General features: G+C 44.0%; 2 protein-coding genes across 3 annotated transcripts in view; both read right to left on the bottom strand.

Annotated features, from left to right (window-relative positions):
- Positions 1-18,368, bottom strand: part of LOC134644331 (signal-induced proliferation-associated 1-like protein 1) — a 37,941-nt gene extending 19,573 nt beyond the window's left edge. The window contains exons 1-2 of one of the 2 annotated variants that reach the window (XM_063497294.1): positions 18,074-18,368; positions 38-1,731 (exon numbers count right to left, since the gene is read on the bottom strand). In XM_063497294.1, coding sequence (XP_063353364.1) covers positions 38-1,529 — 1,492 coding nt within the window. In that variant the 5' untranslated portion in view covers positions 1,530-1,731; positions 18,074-18,368. Of the gene's footprint in view, positions 1-37; positions 1,732-3,303; positions 3,325-18,073 lie in introns of those variants that run through there. The other variant, XM_063497295.1, reaches the window with a different exon arrangement.
- Positions 18,369-20,266: 1,898 nt separating this feature from the next.
- gpx2 (glutathione peroxidase 2) lies at positions 20,267-21,347 on the bottom strand. The gene is made up of 2 exons (XM_063498062.1): positions 21,126-21,347; positions 20,267-20,771 (listed from the first exon to the last, which is right to left on the bottom strand). Exons 1-2 carry the CDS (start codon positions 21,345-21,347, stop codon positions 20,418-20,420), a joined length of 576 nt encoding a protein of 191 aa, XP_063354132.1. The 3' UTR covers positions 20,267-20,417.
- Between the last annotated feature and the right edge of the window lie 158 nt (positions 21,348-21,505).

The raw sequence follows: 21,505 nt of genomic DNA, 5'->3' as shown, positions 1-21,505 counted from the left end.
ATGACAGCTGTAATGAAAGCAGGTGAATGCATCTCACCCCTCAGGTAGAAGAACTTCCGATAGTAGTAGGCTCCCAGGTCCACGTGCTCCACAATGTATTGTTTGCCCTTTTCGCTGAGCGTGCTCGGGCCCTCCTTTGGTCCCTCAAGAACTGCTACTCCAGCATTGGTTAAGTGTGTGCTCACAGATGTTTCGTACAAGTTATTTTCCCCACTCAGGGTCCCTGAGCCACTGTTTCCAGCTCCGCCACCCACAAGCCCATGATACCCTGGCCCGTTAGCCCCCAGCTTGCGCCTCGCAATGCCATCGGCACCGATCTCATTGCGGAAGCAAGGGCAGCTTAGCAACATTTCGTTGCTTTGTTCATCTCCAGCATCCAGGCTAGGACTGTCCCTGGAATTGAGATCTTCCTGGCTTCCACTAGGAGAGCTATAAGGCAGGCTGTGTGTGGATGACAGAGTAGAGGTAGCAGAGGCCACGGCAGCGGCAGACGCTCCCGTGGTGGTGTTTTTCCTCTTGCCTGCAGTCTGCCGCAACTGAATAATTTCATTGAGGTCAAAAAGCATGCTCTGAACATCGTAGTGAGCGAACCCTTTCTGACACACCCAGGGCTTGAGAGGAGGGCCCGTGTCATCCGTTCGGCTGTCCTCCACATCAGACCCCGCTCTGGGGGAGTCGGACTCACCTCGCACGTTCCTAAGTTTACGGAATATAGACTCGCCTCCTGTTTCAGACTTTGTGCGTCTCTTTGGGGGCTTATCTCTGTCCTTCGCCTTAGGAAGATGACCGTCTGTGACATCCTCCTGAAGATCAATAATCCCTTGCTTGGATGCAATATTCAGCATGTCCTCCAGTTTCTCTGGAGCAGGGCTACGTTGATCAACTTTGTCACCTTGATAGCCCTTAAGCATTTCAAAGAAGCTGTCTCCAGCTACTCCATGTTGATCTATAGAGGAGGTGCTGCCATATTCACGATGAAGAGGGGACAATTTGGCTCCCGATGATGGACCCCACTCCTCCCCACTGTCTCCACTGCCTTCCATCTCACCAACAGTCATGTCACTATTGCTGCGCTGGCGGATGCGTCTCTGCCGTGGGTTTCTATGTGCAGGACCTCTGTAGTCTCCTGGAGCGAGGTAACGGGTGTCAGGGCTGTAATTGTTAGCCTGGGACTGGGCTCGATTCTTTAAAGTGTTGTGGATGTTACGCAGCATTGTTGAGTCCTGAGGGCTCATTATAGAGCCTAACTTTATGTGACTTTTTCCAGCTGAGGGCACACCAGAGTTCTCAGGCTCCGTAGATGAATGCCACAGAGGCATTGTAACATCTTTCCTTGGGGGCCAGTCGGCCACACGAGCCCGTACACCCATTTTAGGCACTCCTGTGCTCACAGTGGCGTGGATGCTGTCAGTGCGGCTTGAAACAGGAACCCCATTGGCCATACGCAGGTGGCGGGTGTAAAATTCATCACTGGCGGGGACCGAACCCCCAACGGTACGCTCCATGGATGGGCGCTTCAGGCTGGTCATTACATAAGTGCCAAAGGCAAAAGGCACTCAGCAGGTGGGCATGGCTGCCTCTAGGATGGGACACTGCTCTCTGACCTCATGAGCCATTTGATTGTCTGGATTAAGAGGCAAATTCACCTCATCAGTGCTCAAGATGGCTTTATGCCTCCTTACATGTGTCGAAAGTGCCACATGGCATTTTCCACACTCCAAACACCCGTCCCTGGAAACAAAAGAAAAATCAGTAAGTGCATAGAGTAATATTCTAAAAAGCTATAAATGAATACGCATGATGAGTCACAAGGCTTTTTCCTGTCATAAATAAGACTGGAAATAAAGGAAAACAAGCAGTGTAGCAGATATTATTTAGAGCATTCTTTATATTTATTAATTAACACCACCTCTGCAGTAGATTTTATATTAGTGTGGTTTTGAAAACATCTACCCTCACGCATAGAGGGCATCCTTTCTTCCAACCTTTCCCCAAAAACCAAAAACAAAACACACAAGGACATCTTCAGAAATATGCAAATGCTTATTTTCTATAAAAAGCAGTATATATGTGGGATGCACGAACCTGCCTGGAGAACAGAATGTGAATTCTTTTCTCTTTTTAAAAACCAGTGAAAATTCAACGGCACGTTCAATTTCAGATAAGGGAGCCTACTTTTCAAACCAATTTCAGCATAACCATTGTGGGGAAACACAGAAAGTCTGCCAAATTATAAAAAGAGGTTAACAGTGAGTGCATGTTTTTTTTTTCCTTGAAAGTCTAAGCCATTTCCTTAATAAGATAATTAATGTAGATGGAACATGAGTGAGAGAACAATCTAAATATCTTCAGCTGGCAGACTTCTCACCCCTTCTCTGACATCTCCTCGAATGCCCCTTTAAATAGCCAAACATTAGTGATTTGTATTGCTTAGTCGCACTTGTCAGGATCAAATATGCCAAGCTGCACATCAAAAAGCAAAGTGGCCCTTTGAAAGTCATCTGAAAAGTGGGTGATGATCCTCTGCCTGACAAATCAGGCCAATTTGGCAGTGAGACACTGAGGGAGATTAAGGCTTTACTTTCACTTGGCCCTGACTGGCTGTGGCTGTGATCACATTAGCCACCAGCAACGAGAGCACTGTGACGGTCCTATAGCACAGCCACCTTCACACTGCATCAAAACATCAGGAGCAGCTCAAAATCATGCAGTCCTTAGCAGAAAGAAGGCCCTCACCTTTGTTTAAACCATACAGAATTAAGGAAATGGAAGCTTTTCATCAAAGGCAACAAACTACAATGTATGTGAAAGTGGTGCACGGTATCACGTGACCGGCAACGTTGCCACAGTGGCACAGTTAAGTGAGAGACGGGCCAAATATTCCCTAGATGCTTTCCTCATATGTTTGATATATCAACATCGATTTATAAGTCATGCAAAGAGTGTAAGCACAAAATCTCAAAGCTCTGCAGATGATTCAGTTTTCAGAAAGCCTTAGGCAAATCAGCCGGAGTCAGCCTAGCTTCAGTACACAGAAGAGTGCTTTCTGACAACAAATCTTTAAGCCTGTGCATATTATGCAGCAGAGTAGGATTCTGCAGGCCCAATATTGTGCAAAAACATGCAGCATTAAATCATGCAGTAGCAATTAAAGTCATAAATCCTGCTTGCAAAATGTAGCATGCGGAGGCTAATGTGCTTACAGGCTTTTGCACTGTTTTTGCACAAACAAACTGTGAGCTGAAACAAACATGAGGACTTTCAAATCAAACCCAGTATATCATTTTAATGGGTAGAGCTTACAAGCAAAAATGGCCTCGGATCACATCATTCGACCTTCATGTATCTTTTGAAATCTTCAGCGAGAGAAAAATCAAGTAGGATGAAAGGCAGTATATCCAATATGATCTTCAGTCTGTCACACAAGGAGGGTTTCCTGCTTAGCTGAATGGACATCAATTGTTTGGGGCATGGCAGTAGATTATGTGCCTGGAGCAAATTAATAAACACTCATTATTTATTTAAAAAAAAAACTAATTCATGTCCTACTAAATCTCTCTTTCTCTCACGTTTATAGGAGTGAAAATAGTCAGGGAATGCAAGTTAAACCATGCGTCTAGTCCCAGAGCGTTGGGCCTCATTCCCTTATGCCGCCGAGCGTCCACAGGGACAGAGAGATGAATTGAACTAACACACGACACACGTGCGCACACACATGTCCCAGAAAACAGGCCTCTAATCTCCTCGCTGACAGTTACGCAGACAGACGGCTGACTTCATGGTCCTGTCAGATTAAAAGAATAACTATAGCACTGAGACTTAGAGTCTTGTGTTGGCTGAGAGCGGGGAAAACTTTATAAGAAACAAAGATAAAACCTAACGATTCACAGGATAATGCCGTCTTGTTCTAACCCATCCTATCAGTCTTTTTCTATTTAAAAAAAAAAGAAAGAAGATTTTTCCACATCTCAGTGGGACGTGTCTAGACAGCTTCTGCATGCTGACCAAATTTGGTTAACTTCCTGTAATTGGGGCTCTAACCTCTGAGTGTAGACCATGTGACCCTACCTAGAGATGAGAAAAAGAGCAATAAAGAGGTGATGATTTTATGACATACCTCTCATGATCTACAATTTGTTGATTGTGTGCTTCTGGGGATGAGACACAGTAATGAGTTTCTTGGAAGCCTCAGTGTGTGTTTAATTCAGCTCATTCAGTGGGGCCTTCCAGACACCCATGAAATCAAAGGTGGAAGACAGACAGCAGTCAGTCAGCAGGAACGGTGAATCGTGCAGTGAATCACAAGCATGAGCTGAGGGTATGAGAATGTCCTGAGTCATCATCATTAAGGCACAGCTTGGCTTACTAGACTTATATTAAAAAAAGACTGTGTCTCCTGAAGGGGAGTCCCATTTGCTGATGTTGATGAGAGAAAGGACAACATGCTGCAGTTGAAAGAGTCTTCCCCCTCGGGTCTCCCAACAGAGAGGGAATGAAGTTTCCCAGTACAACAGGCAAGTGTATCCAAAGCCGAGACAAAAGAGCCGAAGGATTGCCCTACAAGCTTGTAATTACTACGTGCTTGAATGAGGCTAAGGGGCTGTTTGCCTGACACCATTGGCTTTCAAACAGGCACCCTACCATTTAGTCCATCGGCTCTCTCTGTGTACTAATCTTTCCCCGCTCTAAGGGTTGACAGGGCTGTTGGGCAACAGACACAAAGGTCCCTCTGTCCCGGCTTGGTCAAAAACTGGGGCCTCATTCCAGCACAGTGAAGTCTTTGAAAATTGCCTGGCACGGGAACCTCACTATAGCTGTGTGTATGCGGCTGCCAGGAAAAACCAGATGAATTAAATACAAAGCGGAACTGGAGAGATAGAGATGGAGCAAATATCAAACCAGAATTTGAAAAGAAGGGAAACAGAGTTTTTTTTTTTTAAAGGTAAAAGGCAAAAGAATAATGTCAAAAAAAGGAAAAAAAACTGTTTCATAAAAAACTGATTCATAACAGGACCGATTAGCTGTTCTGTAATCCACTCACTCACAGCTGCAACACATATTAACTAGCAGATAACTGAGGGTTAGGGAGAAAAAGGGAAAGCTATCATGTCTGGGAAAGATGAATACACTATAAAAGGAGCCAAAAAAAAAAAAAGACAGAATACATAGGGAAGCAAAAACTCATCTACAACTGGCCACAATGTCATGCACCAGTCAGAAAGAGGTTGATGCAATAATAGTCAAGCCAGACTCCTACACAGCATTTCTTTTCATGTAGGGAGTGTAAGTGAGTGAGGGGTGAACTGAGGTTTCTGTACATTCACTGAGGTGTAGCCGCTGAACTTCCAGATGCACAGGACGTAGCAGAGCAACTTCAATAGTTCCTTCTCTCTGTTTGACTCTCCCTGTCTTTCTCTCTGCCCTTCCCCACCTCTCCCTGCTGCCTCCTCCTGTTCACAGATCTGGCTGAGAACCAGGCACGAACCTGCCCGTCCATCTGATTGAGCAAACCTGAGAACCTGACACCTTCAGGGGAAAACAAGGCAGGCATGCTGGCAGACAAACAACACTAGCATCATCCAACTGCGAGCCAAGATCCTGGAATTCCACCAATTTCAGTGGAGGAAGTGATGAACATCTGTGTGCATGGAGGGGAACAAGTCGGGCATGCTTAGGCAATGCTGTCTGCCCAAGTGTTATAAAACACCTTTTTTTTAAAAAAAGCTTGTCTTCTATTCTTGCAGTTACCTTACACTGAAAGCTTTGATCTAGGTTGTACCCGCTCTGGGTGAAGTGGAGTGCCACAGTGAGAACTGGGCCGATGAACGCCACGTGTAGTTGGAGGACTTGAAAACCCAGTGGCAGTGTATCGACATTCATCACATCCATTGTCCTGTAGTGTGCCGTTGTGCTAACGCTCCTCTGCCTTAACGCTGGGCCCCCCTCGCTATCACTGCAGCACAGTTCAGTGAGTAATGGGCAGTGCTAACCACTGGCAAAGTGAATTTCACTCACGGCCGTACACGAGACGACAGTTCTGGAGGAGAGCCAGAACACATTCATTGCCATTATCTCCAGCAGGGCGTCCTCGATCCTTCCTCTCCTCTTATACAGAAAGCACTTCAGCAGGGTTTCACGTGGGAGACACAGGAGAATAAACAGACACTTGAAACACTTGACATAGTTTATAGTTAGCAACAGTAAACCCATTCCTATATCCAATTATCTGGGTGGGCCCCAAGTTCTGACAACGAAATCCTTTGTCCAACTCCTACAGTGACACTTTTTAAAAAAACAAAAAAACCCAAAGCTAATTGCACAGCTAAGTGCTTAGGTGGTCTACTTATCTAGACTAAAGAAGAATTACTACCTCTTCTGTTTAACACCTGATGATAATCTGTCAAAGAAAATTGTCTTAAATAGGTTTATAGTTGATTTGAATTATGCTATAACATTATGTACAGTCATTTAATTTATAAAGACATTGGTTTAGAGCCTCATATTTGACTGAGACAGTTTAGATATAATCCCATCATCTTTTAAAGATTGTGGCTTAGAAAGAGCAGTGGAGAAGAAGCAGTGTGCTGCTGCCTGAAGAGGAATGTAAAAAATTCTAATGAGGTGGCCGCCTAGCTGCTGAACTGCAGCAGTTCGGAGCTGGGTTTTAAAAGTGGAAGTCTGCTCAAGGCTGTACTTTCCCTCTCCTTGCCCTTCCTCCCTGCCTGCCTACAACCCTAGGACTCCATTAGAGACAGGGAGCTACTGATGCACATAGACAGGTACATGCAGAGACAAAGACCCGAGCACACACACACACACACATTCATGCACAGCAAAACCTAGAAAATAAGACAGCAAAGTCTACAGAAACAACATCTACACAACAACAGAGATTGTGCTTATGAGAACAATCCCTGGGAACTGATGATTGATGGATACCCATTTCTGAAGTTAAACCACTTGTTGTTTAATCATAAACAGCACTTTTGTGTCTCGCACCGGCCCACTGAGATGTTATTTCTGGAAAACCTGTCTCAAACCAAAAATATCTTTTCTTTGAAATTTCATGTTTGACATGCAAATTATGGTCTCTTTATGATCTCCGTGCAGAAACTACTCAAGACTGCCCAGAATAAAAAGATCACCCTATGCACAATTCAATGTTCCAAAGATACCTCTTAACAAAAATAAACAATAAAATGTCTGTGCAAATAAAGATGCTGGCCAAATATAATCTTTTTTAAATGCTTCTGTTGTCACTGGAACTCTTTATTGCCATTTCTTCTCAAACTGTACACTGCAGACACTGTTCCCAGGTGGAAGCTGGTGAGGGATTTTATTCTTGTTGCCTAGCGATGTGGGGATGTTGCAATGAGCATGTAATTTGCACGGATGCTCTGACTAGCCTGCTGTTCATTTCCTGGTGAATAACCAGTTCTCTCACTACAGATCTGTGGTGCTTGTGGACTTTTAAGGTGGTGCATGCTGAATTAATAAAATCATTTTATCCAAGTACAAGCGTTTAAGACTGGCCAGCACCGCAGTCTTGGATAAGCACCGAAAATCATGGCCAAATAATTAATTCAGCAAAGTAGTGAACAACTTTGTACATCCGTTTCTGTGAACAATTTCTTCTTCTTTTTCAACACAGCATCAAGGGTTAACAATTTTTCTACCTCAGTACCAAGAGGCATCTTTGGAGTCTCCATTTCTGGGCACATTTTACGTGCATTCACTTTCTCGGTTTCTCCATCGGAAACATGAACGCTTTGGAAAAACCTTGGCTCTAAAACAAAGAGATTCTCTGTGTGTGGCACCGGCACTATGTTGATATAGTGCCATAAAGATAACTGCAGGAAACCTTGGTACAACTGGTGGCATGTTGCCAGTAGCTGATGATAAAGACCAAAGAGCACTGTCATCTGACTCTCACCTGGTGGTACTCATTAAGCACAGTCAAACTGGCACTATCATTTGAGCTGTTTTTCCTGAGTAGCCACCAAACCCAAGTTAGCCCACAGTAAGCGCGTCCACAGCAGTTTTGCCCTTTGGGGCCCTTATATGGCTTTTCTATGGGTAAGCCCACAGAAAACCCATATGGTACCCATATAGGTTGGTTGCCATGTCCCATAGGAATTTTGCTTTTTGGGGCACCTTAGAGGGAAATCTGTGAGCATCCCACAGTGACTTTGCCCATAGAAAACCCATACGAGGTACATGTAGGGTTGCCCACATGGGGCCCATAGCAGTTTTGCCATTTTGAGTCTCCATGAGGGTTGGCCCATGCAGGTCAATAGGCCATTCTTAATAAGTGGAAAGGGAGAAAAAAGACTGAGGTATACCAAATTACAAAAGAACTGGACTGAAAATCAATGATAACAGGTCTTATGAAGTGATAAATCCATGAAATGTTTAGTTCAAGCTGGTGTCAAGAAGTAAAGAGATCAAGAGCGGTTAAACCTCTCTTGACAGAGGTTCTGTCATGGTTTGGGGCTGTATTTCAACCAGTGCTGTTGGTGATTTTTCCAAAATTGATAGAGTTATGAACACAAAAAAGTATAATCAGAAGTTGATCCACCATGCAATAGGATGGATTGGCAATGGCTTCCTTTTTCAGCATGACAATGATTCCAAACACACTGTCATCCCTGGATAGAAAAACATACAACAGACCACCCTCAGTCATCGACAGGCCTCCCCAGAGCCTGGAGATAAAACTGAGGTTACTGTACTCTAAAAATCCTAGAAATGTGGTTTCGAGCCAGATGCTTACTCTGAATAACACTTTTAGGAATCTTGGAGTCATTTTTGACCAAGTATGTCATTCAATACACATTTTGAACAAATATGTAGGACTGCTTTTTTCCATTTGTGCAATATCTCCAAAATTAGAAACATGCTGTCTCAGAATGACGCTGAAAAACTAGTTCATGTATTTATTACTTCTAGGCTGGACTACTGTAATTCATTATTATCTGGATGTCCTAAAAATTCCCTGTAAAGCCTTCAGTTGATCAAAACATGCTGCAGCAAGAGTACTGACAGGGACTAGACAGAGAGAGCATATTTCTCCTATATTGGCTTCTCTACATTGGCTTCCTGGTAAATGCAGAATTGAATTTTAAATCCTGCTCCTCACATACAAGGTCTTGAATAATCAGGCCCCATCTTATCTTATAGTACCGTATTACCCCATTAGAGGTCTTCACTCTCAGACTGCAGGCTTACTTGTGGTTCCCAGAATATTTAAAAGTAGAATGGGAGGCAGAGCCTTCAGCTTCCAGGCCCCTCTTCTGTGGAACCACTCTACTTTTAAGATTAGGCTTAAAACTTCCCTTTTTGATAAAGCATATAGTTATGGCTGGATCAGGTGACCCTGAATCCTCCCTTAGTTCTGCTGCAATACGTCCAGGCTGCTGGGGGATTCCCACGATGCATTGAGTGTTTCTTCTTCAGTCACCGTTTTCACTCACCATGTGTTTATACACCTCTCTGCATTTACTTACTTGTTATTATTAATCTCTGGTTCTCTTCCACAGCATGTCTTTTGTCCTGTCTTCATCCACTTACCCCCAACCGGTTGCGACAGATGGCCACCTATCCCTGAACCTGGTTCTGCTGGAGATTTCTTCCTGTTAAAAAGGAGTTTTTCCTTCCCACTGCCTCCAAAGAGCGTGCTCATATGATTGTTGGGGGTTTTCTCTGTCTTCTTTACTGTATATCACTGTAGGGTCTTTACCTTAGGATAAAAAGCACCTTGAGGCAACTGTTGCTGTGATGAGGCGCGATATAAATACATATTTTCATATTATTGAACCCAAACTTTTATTTATAGCTATATCTATATAAGGCAGACATAGATGTCTATATAGAGCTAGCATCTATCTGTATATAATGAGTACTTTGGACACAGTCTGAACATCAGAAAAGTCAGCCTGCTGAAAGTCATACCAACTTTAATGTAAGACCCTTTAAAAAAGGAAGAAAAAAAAAACAGCTTGAGAAATGTAATTTGTCTGCCCTGAACCACACAGGAAATCTATTTAGAACCATTTCTAAAACAGTCTACCTCTCATCAACTATTCTGTCATTTCCTGCAGGTGAACAATATCTGCAATTTATATGGGAAAGTTTCCCTGCAACGTCCTGAGAGAGAAAGCTTCAGTATTCTCGACCAACTCATCTTTCAGCTTCTGCTTTTACAGACAACGACCAAAAGAAAATGAAAGGCAGTTCCTGTTGTTGTTCTAATGCATTTGAATATAACCACAGTTTTACTTCTATTATAAAAGAAAACCTCAACTTTCCACACTGAACTGAAAAAAGAAACTGACCTGAGCAACGGGGCCAACAATGCAAAGAGAGCATTTCCCAGCAGTGGGCCTTGTTAAACACGGCTGTGACGACTGGGAGGTGTTTCTAGGGCTAGTCTGTTTACTTTATTCACCCTACAAAAGGTAAATTCCCTCTCTTGATATCTGAAAAGCAGACAACCTATTTGTTACCAAACAAATACTCCCAGCTCAGCATGGGTCTGGCACACTCCACTCTATGTGCTCAAGTATATGTGCTGGGATGAAGCAGTTTCATCAATTGAGGATTAAAATAGAAGGATGGGAGGGCGAAGCTGCGGTATAATTAACAGTGTTGATGCAAGGAGGAGGGTTGAGAGAAGAATCTGTGGGCTTGCTGTCTATAATTCAGCCCCTTCACGTGCTAAAAGACGGGGGATGGGACTCAGCCAGGGGGCCCGGCAAACACTTCCAAGCCTGCTATTACTTCATTCTCGGATCACAGGCACTTGTGAGCAAAGCAAATCAGAGTAAGCCCTTAGTGCTTCTCACAGTAACGTGCACAGATTCATTTCGACTGTTCCACTGGAGCAGCGTCTCTTCATCGTCATTTGCAGCACAACAGTGGAGCTGTATGAAAGTTTGAACTGGGATAAATACCGGGGGTCATGAGATGTCAATCAAAATCTTAAGTAGATCATGGTTTTTTGATTGAACATCACTGGACGCCCCAGGCTGAGGGCACCCAGTGGCCATACACACACTGCATGCCAGGAAACTCATGTCCTAGCTGTCCAAACACCAATAGAGTAATCAATAATATTCCTGAAAATCAACACACTTGGAAACAGAAAACACGTGCGTTACACACAGTTGTTGTTAGAAATCCAGTTTATGGCCACATTGTTCCAATTGGAAACAAACCAATCGATGTTAAAATTTTAGCCCTACGAGTTAGAGCTTAGGGCTCTCAGGATGTTGGCCAATCAGTTGGATCACATTGCTCTGTCACATGAGGTAAAAGGAGCAGCATAACCTACAAAGCACCTCCAGTGGACCTGCATAATCCTTGGCTTCTCTATTGTCTTGTGTCTGTGAGCTTCCAGTTCAAATTGCATCAATGTGCTTGGACCCTGTTATACTTCCTTGTAAGTCCATCCATTCACTTTTTTAGCCACTTATCCAGCTATGGCCACGGGATCTGGAGCCCATCCCAGCTGACAGTGAGAGAGAGGCAGCGTCAACCAAACAGAGTTTGCCAGACCGCCACCAGACTAACACAGACTTACAACCACCCACATCCACGCTTAAAGCCAATTTAGAATCACTAATTAACCTTTGGACTGTGGGAGAAAACCAGAGCACCCGGGGAAAATCCACAGAGTCCAAGGACACCATGCAAATGTCCCAGAGAAAGTGTATAAGTCTGATGTTCTATATTTACTGCTGCATAAAATGCAAAAAAGTGAAACTGTATTCATGAGCAAGACCAGTGGTTTGGAATGCGGGAAGGGTCAGGAGAAAGCATTTACATCTTTGCGTACAACCGTGGATTAGCAGCAAGGTCAGCTAACGGCAACCTGTCACATTTTTACAGCTGAGGTGTTGATATGACAGATGCCTGCAATGTTTGGAAGTCATCCACTGCCCTGTCCTCTCACATCCTCTGCCTGATTGCACGGGTAGCAAACAAGCTGAATCACAGAGAGATGTGAAAAAAGAATCCTGATAAGAGCGCCCTTACCACAGTAAAGTAAATTTATTTCATCAAAAAGGCAGAAAACAATCATAGCATGGATAATGCAACAGCAACCTTGTATCTATTGCTGGAACAGACACTAACTCAACATTCAGATGCACTGAATCAGTTAGGAAAAAAAGGAATGAAAGCAGTGTGACACAGTCACAGCAGATACTCCGAGGGGCTGAACTCGCATTTATAGAATTATGTAGATTCATTTTAAATGGTTTGTCTGGGCATGTTGTAGCAAAGTGCTGTTAAAAGAAGCGGTGCAGTTCTTACAGTGTGATTAAGCAGGTTGGGAGAGGCTGGGACCTTGCTGAGCCAACTTGAGAAACATGACCTCCACAGCAACAGCAGAACTGACCACGGCCTATTTAAAAAGCCCACAGAGAATGTAATCTAATCTACCATAAGTTGCTCTGTGCATCCTCTTCAGTTAATTTCCCTCAGTCAAACTGATCTTTCAATCGATCAACAGCTGTTTAGCCCCTAAGCATGCCTCTGCAACAATAAGGAAATGCACATAAACTCATTAAATTACACAAATAGATGACTGGGATGTATTGCAGCAGTACGGATTTTACCACAGACAAACATATGACGGACACAATGGGACCTTTAGCTGAGAGAGCAGTGGGTAAAAAGGAAAATACAGCCAGTCATCCTGGAGTGCCAAAGTCAAGGTGAAGGCTTGATTAATAGCCCCTTACACTGGTATCTCCTCTGAGGCCACCACTAGTGCACAAGATGTCCACAGTTTTATAATTAGCCCTTTTAAGTTGAAAAATAAGGATTAGTTCTTGCCAGATAAGCATTTTACTAAGGTAGCGCCAATGTGATGCAGTCAGTACAAAGGACATGGGTAAAGCTTCACTACAACACAGAGACGGCAACAAAGGAAGACCTTCTTGTTGTTACTCTCACGGGAAAGCTCAGGGGATTCTCTGGGATGTCTCTCAAGAAGCCTTGCTGACTGTGCTGTCCCCTCAACCCCTTCACAGCTTGCAGGGCAGTCTAATTTCCGAACTGAAGGCAGGTATGCTTCAGTAATCAGGAGGTCAGAAATGGCAGGTAGCTTCTTGATGCACAGTTGAGCAGCTGTGAGGCTCGATGAGGACTCAAATTTCAACAACAGCAGCAGCAGCAGCGTGGCAAAGTTATACATGTAAACCGTTTCCAGTCATTGATTTGGGCACATGTCCAGTGCACGGCCCAGTGCGCTTCCAGTCCAATTACAGTCAGGCCACAAAGTTAATCAATTCATACAGTCATTTGGACTACGATAAGTCAGCTAGTGTTGCATAACAGTGGTGCCCTGCTAAATCACACTCTGCCAAAAGAAAAAAAAAAATCACAGTGCAAACCTGCACAGCATGCTGCTCCTGCTGCTGGCTTGTACTGCACCACATTAATGGCACACTCCAGCCAGCCCTGCAACTGGAGTTTTAACCTATTATTGAGCCAGTCTTATGCAAACCGCATTTAACTACAAACAGCAGCTCAGGGAGGAGGGTTTCTAATGCTTTTGTTCCCCCCTCATGCCGAAATGTACAAGCCCCCCCCCCCAAAAAAAAAACACAAGTAAATTAACATCTGCTTTGCTAATCACACAGTGTCAGGCACTTGTCCCAGTAATTGTTCTGTTTTGAATTTGGTGTACTGATGAAGACTGAAGCTTTGTGCGAGCCCCTCATTTGCACCTTTCACTATGTTTTTCTAGCTCCTGCTGGGCATTTGAACACATTTAGCCTTCTAGGATCTTTTGAAAGTGAGGCAGAAGTTGGACATTTAGGACACCAAACTAAAAATTTGTCTAGTTGTATGTTCGCTTTGTCAGTAGCAAATAAGCCACTTCTGACTTCCTCCTTATCAGTATTCTACTCGAGTGTATGTACCGTGTAAACACAAGCAAAGCAACGACTTCACCTTACCTCCTCCCAGTGCCGATAAAGACAACTGCTGAACTAAGCACCAGAGCCACTGAGGGCTGAAAGAAGTGGCCAGCATAAGGTGACATATTCAACTTCAAGAATGTCTATCAAACATAGCACATGCCCAGCTTTCAGTTTCAGCCGAGTTCTTTGAGTTGCAAAGCTAGCCTGGCCGGGTATCCAGGAATACATCAATGAAATACACAGGAAACAGGCAGTGAGAGAGGAAAGGCTGGGAAAGCAGCCATGTTTGTTATTAACTGGCTCTATCTGCCCTTTGCACCTGGAGCAACATGGAAAAAGACTAAAGCCTATTTTATCAGAGAGCATACTGTTGCACCCTGGTTAGACTATTTACAACATATATTTATATTTATAGAGAGAGAGACAGAGAGAAACTTACATTATGTGCTCATTATAATATTGAGTGGGGTACTAAAAAAAACTATTACAAAACAAGTGAGTAGGACATTCTCCTGCACACTTCAGTCAGTCCACCTGAGGCTATTTATCTAAAAAGTCATCTGAACCTTACAGACTGAGCCTTTGGTCCACAGTGGTCTCATTCTTCCCTCTCAAACAAGAGCAAAAAGGGAACTCACAGAGTGAAAAGAGATTCCCTGGTTCCAAAAGAAAAGGATGTGGAATTTTGGAACCATATGAGAAGAGAGGATCTGGGGGAATTTCGGTACAGGAAACAAAGCACAACACGGACTACAGCATGCGTTCCTCAACTGGTGTTGTTAAATAGAGTTCTGGGACAAACCTTACGCAGCGTTTTGTTGTGCCAGCATTCCAGTTTTACTACACGTCACATGGTAAAAGGCTCCTGAACATAATAATACAATCGTAAACACGAACAAGAATGAGGATAAGCTGATCAGACCTGTCTACGTATTGAGATCTGTTCTGAGATCAGTCGTGGCAGAGCTCTCGCGCATTCCTGCCTGCTTCTCAGATTTCGGTCCACAGGAGGGGGGACAACGGCAGAACCTCTGCGGTTTTTGTACGTGGAATTATTTTCCAAAGCTGCCCACATAGTCTCTGTATGAGGCTCGGGCCTGCAGCTCTGCTTGATGTTTGGATTCTTCTCTGAGTCGGAGTTCTGTAATCCATTCCAGAGAGAGTGTGCAGGCCAAACAGAGACAGTGTAGCAACTGGCAGACATGTCGAGACAATACCAAGCACGTCGCTGCTGTGTGGCAGCGGAGATAGCCTGCAGCAACACATCATCATCAGAATCCCTAGTTTTCATTATGGAACATTTCATTTTTTTTAAGTGGCTGTTTACCAATCCTTCTTCTTTTTTAACTTTCTCATCTCTGTCCCATGTCAGACTATTTTCAGCCTGTGTGTGAGGTTCGATGGGAGCAGAAAAGGGGAATTACACAGCGTCTGATCTCGGCATGACTGTGGGTTTTGGTTTGGGTTTGAGAGTTGGAAGCAGGATGACAGAAACCAGAGAGGTCTCTTTAGTTTATGAATGCAGTGTATATTGTAACAGACCACCAAACGGAGACCAAACCCTTCAGTCAGGGTCAGAGCCCAGCCAGCTTGCAACACCTTCCACCTGTCCCACCGCTCAGCCTCCCAGGGTCGGCGATCTCCCACACCGATAATTACAGTGCATCCAAACCGCTGCACATTTTTGCGAGGTCAGAAACTTTGCGTCAGGTGGGATGGAGAAGGGAGTGATTTCCCCTTTGTCTGGACCCATTTACTCTGTGAGAGAGCTCTGAAAGGGGATTACATCATCACTATTGTGGCTTCCGAGCCCTCTGCTTTCCTCCGCCGGGTGGTATAAAGTGGACCGTCCCATCCAGACAAAGACATAGCATTCCAACAGTTTAGCAAGCAGGAAATTCAGACCCACAGTCACACCTCATTAAAGTCAAACTCATCAACCTCTCAGTCACCAGCAAAAAAAAAAAGACACTCACTCTGAAGAATCACCAGAGGCCATGTTACCATCAGGTCATTTGACTTCTGACTATGAGCTGACTAATACCAGTCAGACACTTCACTCATAAAAACTGAGGAAGCTTCCCCTTTCTTTTTTTTGTCAAATCTGTTACCAAAGGTTCTGTCAAAATCCAGGAAAAAGTGACTCATGTAGGAGGGGAAAAAGAAAATTAAAAAAAAAATCAGCCTTGTAACTGACATTGACCACATTGGTACACCACTTTTTATCCAGGGATGCATCTCAAGGTCTGTTTATTTTGCTGTCCAGTGAGAGGTGTGCGCAGGCGTCACAGTCTCAGAAATGATCCAACTTTGTGACGGTAAGAGTCACCACACCACAATGAAAAGAGTTCAGTCAGTATCTACTTTAAGAGCGCTGATGCACTTTGAACCTAAGCATTAATGAAAAAATAATAATAATACTAACCTCATCTTTCTTTGTATAATATAAACAGTGAATTTAGGCATGTTATGAAGACCACTTAGCATATCTGCAGCGCATACATTCCAGAGTAGCAAATTATAAATCAGCACAATGCTCCTCTTGTTGTTCCCTTTTATCTTTGCTCAAACTATTCCCTCCGAGCCAATGCACAGGAGACAATGGAAACATAAGCTCAACTTAGCAACAGGAAGCATCCTTGTGTGAACGTGCGGGCACGTTATAGAAAAGACCCTACTACGAATGAAGAACACCAACAATTGTTGTGCGAGAGATGCAACGCGAAGTGAAAATAGCAACACTGTCCTCCAGTAATAAAACAAGGGGAGGACTACGTATGCTGATAAGGAACGTGAGAGGCAGAGACTCTGCTAAACAAGCAGAGTTATCTTTGTGCATCTATTCTGAAAGAAGTCTCACCCAAATCTTTGGGCAGATCTTATCAACTGAACTAGCCTCTCATCCCCAAATGAACCGTTACAGGCCCACGCAGTGAAAGAAATAAAACAGAGCAAGTATTTTTTCCCCATCCAACAAGATAATTTTCATCATCTATAATAAAAATAACACTAGAAAAAAGCTAGAAGCAATCCAATCTATTTGCAGAAGGCAAAAAAGGGACAAAACTGAGAGTAACTAAGCAGTAAAAGTGGAAGTGAAGCTGTATGATCAGTCATGCCAGCCACAGTGGGTCAGCTAAGCTTATCAAGAATGCTAAAAATCCCAGTTCCTTGCCCAAAACCAAACTACAAAGTTTCCCCTTTTTTCACCTGACTCAAGTTATCCAACTGCAATAAACACTGCTTCTGTAACACACACACTCACACACCATGATTCAGTTATGAGCAGCCACCCCTCTATTGTATTTAATTCCCTACCTGCTTACTTGTAACTGTTTCACTGCAGTTGATATTTTGTAAAATATGGCCTCCTCTGGACACAACGCTGCCCTGTAAAAGTAAACTCTGAAAGGTTAAGGTCTGTTTGTTTCTGTCAAAACAAAACTCCCAGCCCTGCATTACCAGATCTTTCCTATTCACACGCGCTGCTGCCACCACTGCACTGGTGTGCATGCTCTCTGTATTCCAAAACAGTCTATGTGGTTACAGTTGGACACAGAGGCTGGGGTGCACTCCACACATCCACATCAGGCAGAAATAAACTGATAATCTCATCAAGAATGGCACTGGATACTCAGTGTGGAGAGAGGGGGGCATGACTTGCAGGGAGCCCTGGTGGCCTAATCTATTCAAGCAGATGCTGAGCCAGGGCAGGCTGTAAACAAATCTCTCAAGACAGATGTGGCAATCACCTGGTGCCTGACAAGCCTTCACGTGTGGCAACAACGCGGGATACGCCACCTCGGAATTTATTTTTTTTTCCGGGTGGTGACAGACGTATATCCTCCAGTATGCAACGGTGTGGCGTGAACGATGCCACCTGTGAATCGCAGGGAACAATGCCCTTGACATACACGGCGACGCAGCGGATATGATTTGACAGCCACCCTGATAGCCTCACTTCGCCTAACCACGCCAGTCCCATTAGTTCTAATAACAATAACAATAATAATAATAATAACACTAACACTGCGCACTGGCTTTCCCCCTGCACCTTCACACAGCACGAGGATGTGCTTTGTCTTCCTCACACAGATGTTGGGTGCAGGCACCCCCGCGCATGACTTCGTAACGCCACTCACCTTTTCTCATTGTGGTTGTCACACAACACGAAGCAGTTTTGCTTTTCTTTCTTTCCTGTCCTTCCTTTTGTTTCAACTCGTAACAAGGTGCTCCAAGTCCGAGACACAAACTACGCAGCAGCTCTGTTGGCTGCCCTCGCGGGGGGGGGGAAACAAACAAAAAAAAACGTGCTGGCTCCGGTTCAGACCGAGGACGGCCCGACGTCTTCCTCTGAACGGCAACTTGGAAGTTTGATAGAAAGTTACGGCTTTGCCTCGCTGCGGTATGCAGCTGCTGGAGGGATGAGATCATTCAGGCAGCCTCCCCTCTCCCTCTCTCTCCCTCTCCCTCTCTTTTCTGCCCTGGAGTCTCGCGAGAAGGCTTAGCGGGGGGAAAAGCAAACGTTGCCGTGGCAACAGTGCTCACCTGTAGTGAGTGGATGGTCAGAGGGGAAACGAAGAAGTCTCACTCTGATTCAAGTGACCCCAGGTTAAAAAGTACGCAGTTTATTCAATAGCAGATGAAACTTGTGATGTTTTAGCCCAAATGTCTTTAAGCTAGCTCCAGTCACACCGCTCGTGCATGTTTACTGCTGCGGAGTTTAATGTAAAACAGACAATTAAGGCCATTAGGTTTGACCTTTGAACCATTATCTAAATCGACTTCAGTTTCAATTGTTTCAAATCATCAGTCAAATCTGATTGGTTAAACAAAAAGCCCTTTTGAGTTTATGACGTATCCACGTTGAAAACTGTGTATTGCGACCTACAGCCCACTGTTGCAGGGTCAGTGTGCAATTTTAAAAGCATTTAATTGAATTGGAAAGTTATAGGAGTCCATATTTTTATTAGTGTGTTCAGAGCTTTTACTAAAGCTGTCTTTAAACGAACTTTTAGAGTCAGGAATGCCTGCTGGAGACAGATTTTTCACGTTGATAGGGTCAAATAGGGTTTACTTGGACCAAAATATACATAACAATTTGACGATTTGAGTGAGAGTGCTCTGTCTCTCTGTGTTAGCCCTGCGACAGCCTGGCGACCTGTCCAGGGCGTACCCCGCCTCTCGCCCTATGACAGCTGCGCCCCCCGCGACCCTGAAAAGGATAAGCGCAAGCGAATGGATGGATGGAGTGAGAGTGAGTCACCTGTTGAAAATAACTGATCTTTGGTGATATTTTTCTGCAAGCTGTGAGTAGATGGGAGCAGTGTAGGGGGTTTAAGGAGAGGCCCCTTGCGCTGCTCCTCTAATATTTGCTTCTCCCCAACAGGCGTGAAGCTTTTACTTGCAGTCATACTGAGGGAAATCAAATGCCATGGCGCATGAATATGTAAATATAATATGCAAAGAGACTAAGTATGGCTACAATAACCACAGCCACTATGAGCGGAAGTAAAACCCGTAAAAAGTATCACTCTAGTGTTTCTAAATGTACCCACCTGCCATGAGGTCACCGTGTGGCCTGTTGTGCTGACGTAGATGTCAGCATATGTGCACAAAGCCCTGCGCGAACCTGCAAAGCAGGCCTTTCAAACAGTGCAGACTTTGCATAAAAAGCTAAAGCTGCATGGCAGTTCATAACACAGCTAACAATGTCACTGTTTAACCTACATGGATGACTTTGGGTTTGTCTTAAGGTGCCACTGTAGTGATAAAGCATTCATGTAGCTGCATGGTTCCAGAATGTTTTTACTTTAAAAATTGTAGGTCTGGAAAATTAGAGTGGGAGGCTCTGAGATAAAAAAAAAAAAAAAAAAAAAAAAAAAAAGGGATTCATCGGGCAAGAGGATGCATAATCAGAAGATTGCACTGTGAATTATTTGAAAGGGTGTTTCAAATAATTCCACATCCTCCCCACTGTATTTAAAGCTTCATTATTATGCCTGCTCCAGCTCTATTTTGGTCGTGCTTACATCAGTGGAGCGCATCTTTATGGCGTCTTGCGGTGTTTACATATGATCCAGTTAAAAATCACACCTCAGTGGGAGACGAATTTGGTTTGAAGGTTTTATTCCAGTGCAAACATTATGTGTGTGTGATGAATGTTAATTCACGAGAGGAGTTTAGGATTAAATCAGCAGCACCATCTGCTGGACGAACAAGAAAAGGACAAGAAACAAAAGGATGTGTAAAAAAACCCCAAAAAAACATCAAAGTGATCATTTGCCTCATGCATAACGTACATGTAAACTTTTAACTACACTGTTCATTCATCCACAACTGTTAAGCACTTATAAGGCCTCCGATGATATTCCCTTATTCTTTTTTAGAACATCACCCTCATTTAATAAGGCTCAACGGTGTGGAGGACAGCATGACAGCTTTGAGAGTTATGGATGAGAAGTCATTAAGAGATGGAGGCTATTCTTAGGTCTTAGTTAATCTTAGCAGTCTTTGAATGTCAGGCTCTATGTCAATGGTGGGGAATTTTTTGCTGTATCGCTTAAAGGGTTCTCCCTCTGGCCCGATGAGGAATTTCTCAAAGTTCCAGGAGATATCCGTCCTGCTAATGGGGCTCCAAACCAGAAATTTGGGGTCCTGAATGAGAGAATTTGGGTCGTCATCGGGATAGGGGAGTTTGTCTTTCAGATAGGCGAAAACTGGGTGGGTGTTTGTTCCATTGACGTCACACTTCTCGAAGATGGTAAAGTTTGGCTTGAAGCCTCCGCCTGGACGCACGTGCTGCAGTGAATTCAGGATTTCACCATTGGTGCAGTTCTCCTGTAGAACACAAGCATTCATTGGTTTCATTATGATAGCGAAGATGATTAAAATCCTACTTCAGTATCAAACCATCAGTACCAGATACAGTTTGCACACTATTAAATGATGTAATTCCTGTAACTTGCTTTAGAAAAGAGGAAATACACTAATGCCAATAATACAAGTCAGACTTTAACTCAAACCTGACCCAGGTAGGATCGGGAAAAGGAAAATGTCTGTGAAGTGGTATTTATGTATTTGAAACAGAACTGGAAATTTTACTGTAGATTTTAACAATAACACATAGCTGGTACATGAAGTAATACATTTTAGAGGTTTTTAAGTGACTTCAAACTCTGCTGCTGAACTCACCTGATAGCCAAACTGATTGCAAGGAAAACCCAGGACCACCAGCCGATGGGGGTACTTGCTCTGCAGCTGGTTGAGCTCGCTGAAGTCCCGGGTTGTGGTTCCTCAGAGCGAGGCCACATTCTCTATGAGGACCACCCGTCCTCTGAAGACGTTGAAGTCCACCGAGTCTCCCTCCAGCGTGGTGGCCCTCAGGTCGTAGAAAGTCTTCGCGATGAACGTCATCTCGTCCTCTGGTTCTGCCACAGTGGAGGCAGAGGGGATCTCGAGCTGCCTGTATCCAAGCGCTTGGTCACCTGATTCATTTAGGGCAGAAAGTTGCCTTTGACAAGGATCAAATGGCCCTGCGGGAAAGTGATCTCCATCTGCCATCCTATACTCTG

The sequence above is a fragment of the Pelmatolapia mariae genome, linkage group LG16_19 (genome assembly GCF_036321145.2).
Source record: "Pelmatolapia mariae isolate MD_Pm_ZW linkage group LG16_19, Pm_UMD_F_2, whole genome shotgun sequence".
NCBI lineage: Eukaryota > Metazoa > Chordata > Actinopteri > Cichliformes > Cichlidae > Pelmatolapia > Pelmatolapia mariae.
The sequence above is the reverse complement of the archived record's forward strand: the minus strand, read 5'-3'. Positions and strand labels throughout refer to the sequence as shown.